An 11,050-nucleotide genomic window follows, 5' to 3' on the forward strand; every position below is an offset into this window, starting at 1 on the left:
TGTTTTAAAACTAGACAGTGGTGATGGTTGCATAACACTGTGAACGTGCTACTTGCCATTGAATTATAACTTTAAATAGTTAACTGTATGTGAATTTCATTTTAATTTAAAAAGTGCTGACAACTGAATATGTACAAAGCATAACTGGTATATTAATAGTAACAAGTCAATGTCAGTTTTCAGGTTTTGCTGCCGTGCAGCAGTGGGAGAAGGTGGTGGAGGTACACGGGACTCTGCTATTTTTGCAGCTTCCTTTGGATCTATAATTATGTCAAAATAAAATGCTTTTAAAACACAAAAACAGGCCGGGCGCGGTGGCTCACGCCTGTTATCCCAGCACTTTGGGAGGCCGAGGCGGGCGGATCCCCTGAGGTCAGGAGTTTTGAGACTAGCCTGGCCAAGCTGGTGAAATCCGGTCTCTACTAAAAATACAAAAATTAGCTGGGTGTGGTGGCGGGTGCCTGTCATCCCAGTCAGGAGGCTGAGGCAGGAGAATCACTTGAACCTGGGAGGCAGAGGTTGCAGTGAGCCGTATTGCACCATTGCACTTCAGCCTGGGTGACGAGTGAAACTCCATTAAAAAAAACAAACCAACCCAAAAAACAAAACACCCATAAGAAGTGTTACTTTTCAAAGTGTGTGGATTGTCTGGGGCCCGGCTGAGAAGTCGTTCTGTTCTACGTGGTGTCCGTAGGATCACTCGTGGGACTGCATTCGCCTGGATGCTCAGCACACACAGTGGCAGCCCTCAAGAGTCCTGCGCCTCAGCTGGGCGCTTCAGCGGCCAGGGGCTGGCTGGGCCTCCCGGACTTCACCGGGCCTCCCTTCCTTGGGTTGAAGCCAAGAACTTCCTTCCATGGATGCTGAGTTCCAGGAGCATGAAAATAGAAGCCAAAGGCCCTTGAGTCTGGCTTGGAAGTCCCAGAATATCACTTATGCTGCATCCTATTGTTCAGAGCAAGTCAGAAGGTCGGAGAATATTGCAGAGAAGAGGTAAGCCCCTTCTCTTTGTGGGAGGAACTGTTGGTGGCCACTTTTGGAAATGCCTTGCCACTCTCTTTCCTCTGGCCACTACAGTCCACACCCCTCCCACATAAAAAATATACTCAACCCCCTTCCACGGTAAGGCATCCAATCAGAGTCCAGGATCCTGGGATCTGCACCAGGTCCAGAAATGCAGACGGTCCAGAGCTGTGAGACATTCTCAGCAGTGCTAACACACACGCTGTGGGAATTCTAGGAAAAGAAAGAGAACAAGGCCAGGCACGGTGGCTCATGCCTGTAATCCCAGGACTTTGGGAGGTCAAGGCGGGCTGATCACTTGGTTGGAGTTTTGAGACTAGCCTGGCCAAGCTGGTGAAATCCGGTCTCTACTAAAAATACAAAAATTAGCTGGGTGTGGTGGCGGGTGCCTGTCATCCCAGTCAGGAGGCTGAGGCAGGAGAATCACTTGAACCTGGGAGGCAGAGGTTGCAGTGAGCCGTATTGCACCATTGCACTTCAGCCTGGGTGACGAGTGAAACTCCATTAAAAAAAACAAACCAACCCAAAAAACAAAACACCCATAAGAAGTGTTACTTTTCAAAGTGTGTGGATTGTCTGGGGCCCGGCTGAGAAGTCGTTCTGTTCTACGTGGTGTCCGTAGGATCACTCGTGGGACTGCATTCGCCTGGATGCTCAGCACACACAGTGGCAGCCCTCAAGAGTCCTGCGCCTCAGCTGGGCGCTTCAGCGGCCAGGGGCTGGCTGGGCCTCCCGGACTTCACCGGGCCTCCCTTCCTTCGGTTGAAGCCAAGAACTTCCTTCCATGGATGCTGAGTTCCAGGAGCATGAAAATAGAAGCCAAAGGCCCTTGAGTCTGGCTTGGAAGTCCCAGAATATCACTTATGCTGCATCCTATTGTTCAGAGCAAGTCAGAAGGTCGGAGAATATTGCAGAGAAGAGGTAAGCCCCTTCTCTTTGTGGGAGGAACTGTTGGTGGCCACTTTTGGAAATGCCTTGCCACTCTCTTTCCTCTGGCCACTACAGTCCACACCCCTCCCACATAAAAAATATACTCAACCCCCTTCCACGGTAAGGCATCCAATCAGAGTCCAGGATCCTGGGATCTGCACCAGGTCCAGAAATGCAGAGGGTCCAGAGCTGTGAGACATTCTCAGCAGTGCTAACACACACGCTGTGGGAATTCTAGGAAAAGAAAGAGAACAAGGCCAGGCACGGTGGCTCATGCCTGTAATCCCAGGACTTTGGGAGGTCAAGGCGGGCAGATCAGTTCGAAATTAGCCTGGCCAACATGGTGAAACCCCGTCTCTACTAAAAATACTAAATTAAAATTAGCCAGGCGTGGTGGCAGGTGCCTGTAATCCCAGCTACTCAGGAGACTGAGGCAGGAGAATGGCTTGAACCTCGGAAGCGGAGGCTGCAGTGAGCTGAGATCGCACCACTGCACTCCAGCCTGGGTGACAGAGCGAGACTCTGTCTCACAAAAAATTAAATAAATATTTATAAAAGATATGAATATATTACATATAATATATAATATATAAATTATTATAAAAATATTTTATGTATAACATCTTAAATATATATACACACACATTATATATATATATATTTTATCCAGTATTTTTGGAACCTGGCAGTGGTCGCCTTTTGGAGCCAGGCGCAATGGGGTGCCCCACACAGAACTGGGGCAGACGCGCTGCACCTCCCAGTAGCGCACACCAGGGGGCAGCGTGGGGCTGCACGAGGCCCAGGGCCTGGGACGGACCCAGGACACCAATTTGGGGACCCCGCGCGGACCTCTGTCCCCGTGAGGGGAGCATCTGCAACTGACTGGCCGGGACCCTCTTCCCCAGGGTCTCTCTGTTGCTATCAAAGATGACCCTGGGCCACCAGTTCCACCACAGCGAGGAGGGCGCGGAAGCCGCCCGCCCCCAGTCCACAGAGCTGCTGACCCTGCTGGAGATGCCCAGCTACCCGCGCTGTCACCGTGAGGCCGGTCCTGCGCACGGTCAGCTGGCTGGTGGAGAGGGACGCGGGCCTCCTGCCCAGGTTAGGGCCGGAGGGCGAGGATTAAGGGCCTGGGGCCACCAGCCTGGTATTAGGGCCAAGCTGGTGGCTTTCTTAGGGGAGAGGAACTCGGGAGGGAGCAGGAGTCCTGGGAGAGGAGGCAGGGCCCAGGGTGGGCTTGGCGCCTCAGAGACCATCAGGCCCGTCCACTTTCCAACCCCTGGGTGTCTAGACCTTTCTCTGGGGCCTGTGCTGAGCAGCGGGATCAGAAGCCCAGCGGCCTCTGGGCCAGGTCTGGTCCCTGCTCCAGCTGTGAGGGGCTCCTGGAGCTGCTTCTGGCAGTGCCCTGTGTCTGGGCGGGGAGAATCGGTTCAGATGATCCCCTGATGACAGCAGTTGCTGCATTCTCCCGTGCCGGTGGCAGGCAGAGGCCACGGGCCTGCAGCCCCTCCGAGCGGCCCACGCCTGCTCCCGGAGGTGAGACCCCAGCAGGCCACCCTCTAAGAACGGGAAAAGTAGTTTATTGAATCCGTACTTCTCCATTAAAGTCTTTAAACATAAAAGCTCTGTAACAAACATCACAACGTCGCGTCATCTGCCATATAAATAAAACCTACACTGAGATGCACGTTGTCAACAGGCGTGTCCCCAAGGTGAGGCTCCCCACCTGGGACCCAACTTGGTCAGTTACAAAACAGGGACGAAGGCGGGAGGAAGCGCCGTGTCACCGGGCAGGACCGGGCACGGGGCGTGTGGGGGTGTCCTCGCAGTCCCCCTAGGGGGGCGTGCGGAAATGGATCTTCTTGGCTGTTTCCACGTCAGACTTGGCAACCAGGAACCGCATCTTCTTCCCACCGTGACGGATCAGGTCCACGGCTCTGAAATCCACGCCAGAGGTGGGGGGTGGGCAGGAGGGCACCAGGGGAGCCCCACAGGGTGCAGCCGGGCCTCTCCTGCTACCCCAGGTCCCCTCCCCGGAGCAGGGCGTCTGGGAGGAAGGGCCGGGCGTGCATGCGGTAGGGGTACCTCAGGTAGCCGAGGCCCAGGAGGCTGCTGCCGTTCACCTCCAGGATACGGTCCCCCAGCGACAGGCGCCCGTCGGCTGCTGCGGGGCTGCCCGGGAGCAGGGTCTGGATGTAGAGCCCGGGGGTGCCCAGACGTGTGTGCTGGGGACAAGCACAGGCCTCAGAGCTCTGCAGGCCCCTGACTCTCACTGTCCCCAGCGAGGACCCCCACAGTCCCTCCCTTGGCACCTACAGGCCCCTGCCTGGCATCCAGCCAGGGCCACGCATGGTTTCACATGTCCCTCCAGAAAAGCAGTGGACACCACTGTCTCTAAAGGCCCAGGACAGACAGACCCCAAAGGCTTGAGGACAGAGGCAAGAGACAGCAGGCCCAGGGGGCATGGCCGTTGGACAGGCCAGCTCCTCCGTCCCAGCTGCAGGGACCACCCCACTCTCCTTCCCGAAGGCCTTCCTGTAGCCATGTGGCCACGCAAGCTGCAGCCAGGCTCGCATGAACGGGAGAAGCCAGGCAGCCTGCACGGGGGTGGGGCGGGGGTCCTGGGCCACTCACCATCCCGTCGATCAGGCCCATCCCCAGCCCGGAGGGGCCTCGTTCCAGCTCCACGGTGAAGACGTAGCAGAAGTCCTCAGTGCTGGAGCTGCGACTGGACGGGGCTGGAGGGGACTCGTCCTCAGGGGCTGCAGAGTCTCCTGGGTGGGGGCCGGGAAAGGTGGGTGGGAGTGAGGCGCCAGGAGTCATGAAGAGGAACAGGATGTCCTGGCCTGGCTGCCTCCGCAGGAGGTCAGGGACTGGACGGCCTCCTGTGGCTCCCACGAGACACTGTTCAGGCACAATGTGACCGGCAACCCAGACACGAGGGTCAGGGTCTGCCTGTGAACGACGCCCCCACGTCCCCTGAAGGAGCACCTCAGTCCCCGCCCCTCGCAGCGCCAGGACACTGGCGCCTCTGGGGGACGGCTGTTTTCCGGCTCTAGGGCCCCAAGTGGTTCTGTGCTGCCTCCTCAGCAATCTCTGCCCTTCTTCCTCCTCCTCCCTCCACACCCAGATGTGACCATGTGCACCCCGAGGGTTCCCACCGCTGACCAGACCGGGGCCCCAGGCCCTCACCCAGCCCAGCCCAAGCACCTGCCCTGAGGGCCACCAGCTGCTGCCCTCTACATAATGGCGATCCTGCTGTGGGGGCACTTGGGTCAGAGACGAGCTGTGCCTCTGAGCAGGTGGCCTGCCTGGGACCCAGCTCTGCCAAGTGGCCCCAAGCCACAGGGGACACTCTGAACTCCGCACACGCACCCAGGACACTTCACTCCTGCAGGGCACACCCAACCCCCTCACACGAGGCCAGGGCTGGTTGGGCTGCCGCACCCTCAGTGCCCTCCCCAGCCTAGCCCGGGTGCACACGCACACGCAGGCACACATACACTCACAGCCATGCACACACACCCATGCGCACGGATGCACACACAATGCACACCAGGCAGACACCCAGGCACAGATGGACACACAAGCACAGCCATGCACACACACCCATGCACACACGCACCAGCACACCCATGCACCTGTGAACACACCTATCCACACGCACAAGCACACAGGCACACACAGGCCCTGCCCCAGACGGCTCCAGCTCCACCTCCTCCCTGAAGACCTCTGGGTTCCCCGCAGCACATCCTCTCCACTGGCTCAGGCATCCCTTCCTCCGCCTGGTGCAGGAGTGACTCTGAGCCACTTTCTGGACCCTCTCTCTCCCAGATCACAGTGAGTAACTGCCCAGGCCGTGTCAGCGACTGAGCGACCGTGTGGCCCAGCTCCTGGGGGGCTGAGCTGCCCTGAGTCCTCTCCATCTGGCCCCATCCCAGGTGGCAGGTGTCTGTGGGGCAGGTACTGAAAGCCAGCACCCCAAGGGTGGAAGGACCCCAGGGGACGGGCCATCACGGTGCTGTGTGGGTCTGGGGTGGTTTCCGCTTGAGCACCAGGCAGGCCTCACCTTCCAGAGCCGCACCCCGGAGGCCGCTGGGTCCGTTCCTCTGCCTTTCTGGGAGCGCTTTTCCGCAGGGGCCGCCGGACTCTGCCCAGTCGGGGTCCCCAGGCTCAGGGCCGAGTGGAGTGCTGGGAGGCGTGAGCAAGCAGGACGAGTCCGTGTGCGGGGGGCCGGCCTGGGAGCCCCCACGGCTGGGTCGCCTTCCAGGGGGTGCCTGTGCCCAGGGAGCCCCCCTCAAGGGAAGAGTACGCTCTGGAGCAGCTTCCCGGGCTGCTGGTCCAGGGTCCCTGGAAGCCAGGGGGCAGCTCGGGGCCTCTGGATGCCCGTCAGGGATCGCGTGGTGCATACCCTGGGGAGAGGAAGGGTGACAGCTCAGGCAGAGAAGAGGTGGCCCGGTGGGCACAGCACTCGGGCAACTGGGCAGCCTGCAGGCAGAAGGGCCGCCAGGCTGCGGGGGCAGAGGTCAGGAAAGGACTCCTGGTAGCCTGTGCAGCCTGAGAAGTGCAAGAGGCAAAGGGCTTCCCCGCCATCGGTAAGCACGGCCTGCGGTGGACCAGGACTCCTCGGTTTCCCAGAGCTCCGGCCTGCTGTCCCCAGCCCAGCTTCCAGGCCCTCTCCTGTCCTCCTGCACCTGGGGGCACGCTGTCTGGGGCCCCCTCCCCAGGTACCTCAGGGCACACTGGCTGGGCCCCCTCCCCGGGTACCTCAGGGCACACTGGCTGGGCCCCCTCCCCGGGTACCCCAGGGCACACTGGCTGGGCCCCCTCCCCAGGTACCCCAGGGCACACTGGCTGGGCCCCCTCCCTGGGTACCTCGGGGCACACTGGCTGGGGGGCCCCACTGCCAGGGCTGCCGGGGCTGGCTCTGCTCCGCAGGCCCCACAGAAAGTGGCGGATGTACAGCAGGTGCTGGTAGATGCTGTCGTCCAGGCAGTCGGCTTCCAAGTCCACCTGGAAGCCCTCGCTGGGCAGGACGATGGGTGGGGGGTTCTCGTAGGACTCCAGGACATCCTCTGTGGGGCAGAGAGGATGCCCGTGATGGCCACAGGAGAAGCTGCCTCCCTCGCCAGGCCACCCCGCCCAACGGTGTGGGAACCCAGGGGCCAGCAGATTGAGCTCTGAGTCCCCTGACCTGTGGACACAGGAGGCTGGGATCCTGGCCACAGTAACTGGCCCCACCCGAGGACTCATCCCTTCTGAATCCTCGCTGACCACCCGGTGTGACGTCTGAGCTGCTCAGGACTGAGAACAAGGCCTTGTAGCCAGGAACCCTCCAGCCCCACTGAGCGGCTCCGCACTGGGTCTGTCTCTGCCCCACTGGTTTCTGATGGTGTCCCCGGGTAACTGGAGCTCCCCCAGCCCCACTGAGCTGGACGCAAGCTCCTCCCAGGTGCTGCCAGGGCCGGAGCCGACTGCCTCCCTGCAGGAATCACTGGACCCAAATGGCCTGTGTGCGGGCTGTTCTCTGTCCCCTGGAACGCGAGCACTTTTCAGGCGACGGGAGAGTGCGTGCATACTGAGCTCCTAGCCCCCAGCACAGAATTCAGGCCACAGAAATGAATCAGTGAGGAGGGAGGACTTAGAAGGTGTCAGGTGGAGCCAGGGGTCCTGTTCAGAGACGTTCTCCAGGCCCAGTGCCAGGTGACCGGGGGCCGCGGAATGGCATCCCAGACCCCGTCGCCTCTGTGTCTCCCACCATCCCGTACTCTGTTTGTTGATGTGTTATACGTGATGCGAATGATGGGAGACGTGTGTATAATCTCACATTAAAATGCACCCCTGGCGGGCACGGTGCCTCACACCTATAATCCCAGCACTTTTGGAGGCCCAGGCAGGCGGATCACCTGATGTCAGGAGTTTGAGAGCAGCCTGGTCAACATGGTGAAACCTGGTCTCTACCAAAAATTAGCTAGGCATGGTGGCACGCACCTATAATCCCAGCTACTTGGGAGACTGAGGCAGGAGAATCGCTTGAACCCAGGAGGCAGAGGTTGCAGTGAGCCAAGATCGCCCCACTGCACTCCAGCTTGGGTGACAGAGCGAGACTCTGTCTCCATCAATCAATCAATAAAACGCATCTTGGGTCGGGCATAGTGGCTCACGTCTGTAATCCCAGCACTTTGGGAGGCTGAGGTGGGCGCATCACCTAGGTCAGGAGTTTGAGACCAGCCTGGCCAAGATGGTGAAACCCGTCTCTGCTAAAAATACAAAAATTAGCCAGGCGTGATGGCAAGCACTTGTGATCCCAGCTACTCCAGAGGCAGGAGAATCGCTTGAACCTGGGAGGTGGAGGTTGCAGTGAGCTGAGACAGCGCCACTGCACTCTAGCCTGGATGACAGAGCGAGACTCTGTCTCAAAAAATAAAAATAAATAAAAAATAAAAATAAAATGCACCCCTATGTATGTGTGTACACATATATATGCACGCAGACCCCTCTGTATGGACACGTGTGCATGCGTGTGCACACACATGGCTCACATGCTCAGGGATGCTTCCCCACAGCTGTGTGCCGCCGCTGCTCCCTTCCTGGGCAGCCACACAACACGGGGAGGCCCCATCCCCCGGCTCCGTGAGGGAACGAGGGGGCCTTGGACCTGAGCCTGGAGTCTGGAACTCGGGCACGGACTCTTGGCTCCTTGACGCCCCTGCGGAGGAGGTCCCTGGATCCCCAGGTGGGGGAGGGGGCAGGGGGTCCTCCCGGTGGAGGCTTCTCTAGGGAGGTCCCCAGGAGAGAGGGCCCCCACACTCCACTTCACATGGGATGACAGCGTGCTGCCTTCAGCCTCAGGGCGAGTCTCTGGAGTCCCCAGCCCTCTCCTGCCCTGGGGCAGAGCTTACCTGACCTGAAGGCCTCGGGGCTGTCCTGGGTCCCCGGCTCCCAGGTGCTCACGGGGCCCATGGCCGAGGCCAGCTGGTAGTGAGTCAGCAGTCGGTGCAGCTGTGCTGGGCTCAGGGCGGGGAACGCGGCCCGCAGGGCTGTCCAGCTCATCTGGGTGACAAGAAGGAGCTCATGGTCACAGGTCTCTGGGTGCAGACCCCAGCCCAAGGAGGGATGGCCTCCACGGGTAGCCTGGGGGTAGCCAGCTGAGGGGCCCTGTGGTCCTCACTCCCACCAGGGACCATCTGTGAGAGGGATGGTGTCACTGCAGCAGTTCACCCCTGGCACTTCCTAGGGCAGTTGCGCCAGGGAGAGGCCGGCCGGTGCCATCGGGAACCCCCTGCCCAGGAAACCCACCCCTGCCTCAAGCAAGGGCCCGCCTCACACGGCGGCCGCCAACCAGAGAAAGCACTACTGGGAAATGAACAGTGAAATCAGATTCCTGCCTCCAACAGTGTAAAAGAAGTCAATCGAGTCGGCTGGAAACCTGACTGGAAGGCACGGGCATTCATCATTTAGGTGACAGGAGGCAGGAAAAGCATTTGTTTGTTTGTTTGGTTGGTTTTTGAGACAGAGTCTCACGCTGTCACCCAGGTTGGGGTGCAGTGGCTCAATCATAGCTTACCACAGCCTCGACCTCCCAGGATCAAGTGATCCTGCACCTCAGCCTCCTGAGTAGCTGGGACCACAGGCTTGCACCATTATGTCCAGCTAGTTGGTTTTTTTTTTTGTAGAGATGGGGGTCTCACTATGTTGGTCTCAAACTCCAGGCTGGCCTCAAATTCCTGGCCTCAAGTGATCCTCCTGCCTCAGCCTCCCAAAGTGTTGGAATTGCAGGTATGAGCCACTGCGCTCGGCCCGGGAAAACGTTTTAGGCAAGACAGAAAGCCTACACCGTAAGGAAAGGGTGGATGCCTTCAATAAAATGAAACAGTCTCTGCGGCCCCCTGGGACCTCTGTCATCGTCCTTCTGGGGTTCCCTTCCCCGGCTCCCAGCCAGTTCTTATTTTCTGGAATTCATTTCTTCAGCTCTCTGGTTTGTCCTGTCTCTACGGAATAGATCTTCTAGTAGCTTCCCAAAAGGGGCGCGCGCATCGCAGGAAAACGGCTGCCCTGCATGCTGGAACTGTCTTCACCTCCACCCTGGACTGGTCATCTGGCTGGCACAGAACTCCAGGTCAGAGGACATCACCATTCGGATTCTTCAGGTGCTGCTTTGGCCTGTGACTCCTGTGCTGCATCCTGAGTGCAGATCTTCAGGATCCGCCTTGTACCGATTCTTGTCTGGAAGCCTGTGGGTTCTCTGTGCCCATCGTCCTGAAGTCCCGGGATGCTGAGTTTTGGTGCAAGCCCAGTCTTGGTAGCAGCTCCTCCCCCCTGATGTGCGGCTCTGGAAACTGCCTGCACCTGCCTTCCCCGTGCCCTCCGCCCCTCTGCTGGCTCTTTCTGGACTCCCACTGTTTGGATGTTGGCCTCGCTGATGGGTCCCCTCTGTTCTCACCTTTGCTTCCTCTCTCTGTTTCTCTCCCATGTGTTCTTCTGCCGACATCCAGGGGCCTGGGCTGTGGCTACCAGATGTCCACACTGAAGGACAATCGGTGTCTCGGACGTCGTGCGGGAGGGACGAGGGCGCAGCACTGGCCGCCCCCCAGCCTTGGCATGTCCTCCTCCAACACCGCCAGCCCCCACCACCACTTCAAGAAAGCCTCTGGTTTGCCCGGGGGTGGTTCTGTTTGATTGTGAGTTCCTAGAACCTTCTCTACTCCCACTTCTGTGCTTGGTCCAGGGTTGGTGTCAGAGGGGGCCAGAGGCTGGGGCCAAGAGATCAGCTTCAAGGGAACAGAACTCTCCCCCCTCCTCCTCCCTCTGCTCTCTCTCCCTCTGTCTCTCTCCCCCCTCCTCCTCCCTCTCCTCTCTCTTCCTCTGTCTCTCTCTCCCCTCCTCCTCCCTCTCCTCTGTCTCCCTGTGTCTCTCCCCTCCTCCTCCCTCTCCTCTCTTACCCTCTGTCTCTCTCCCCTTCTCCTTCCTCTCCTCTCTCTCCCTTTGTCTCTCCCCCCCCTCCTCCTTCCTCTCCTCTCTCTCCCTTTGTCTCTCTCCCCCCTCCTCCCTCTCCTCTTTCTCCCTCTCTCTCTCCCCTCCTCCTCCCTCTCCTCTC

At 59.2% G+C, this 11,050-nt stretch overlaps 1 protein-coding gene across 2 annotated transcripts in view; it reads right to left on the reverse strand.

The window, feature by feature from the left end:
* Nucleotides 1-3,513: 3,513 nt before the first annotated feature.
* Nucleotides 3,514-11,050, reverse strand: part of RADIL (Ras association and DIL domains) — an 87,016-nt gene continuing 79,479 nt past the window's right edge. For both annotated transcript variants that reach the window (XM_011956977.1, XM_011956978.1), the window contains 6 exons: nt 8,856-9,006; nt 6,829-7,028; nt 6,023-6,365; nt 4,588-4,727; nt 4,039-4,178; nt 3,514-3,890 (listed from right to left, as the gene is read on the reverse strand). In XM_011956977.1, coding sequence (XP_011812367.1) covers nt 3,788-3,890; nt 4,039-4,178; nt 4,588-4,727; nt 6,023-6,365; nt 6,829-7,028; nt 8,856-9,006 — 1,077 coding nt within the window. In that variant the 3' untranslated portion in view covers nt 3,514-3,787. The remainder of the gene's footprint in view (nt 3,891-4,038; nt 4,179-4,587; nt 4,728-6,022; nt 6,366-6,828; nt 7,029-8,855; nt 9,007-11,050) is intronic.

Source organism: Colobus angolensis, unplaced genomic scaffold (assembly GCF_000951035.1).
Source record: "Colobus angolensis palliatus isolate OR3802 unplaced genomic scaffold, Cang.pa_1.0 Scaffold43, whole genome shotgun sequence".
NCBI lineage: Eukaryota > Metazoa > Chordata > Mammalia > Primates > Cercopithecidae > Colobus > Colobus angolensis.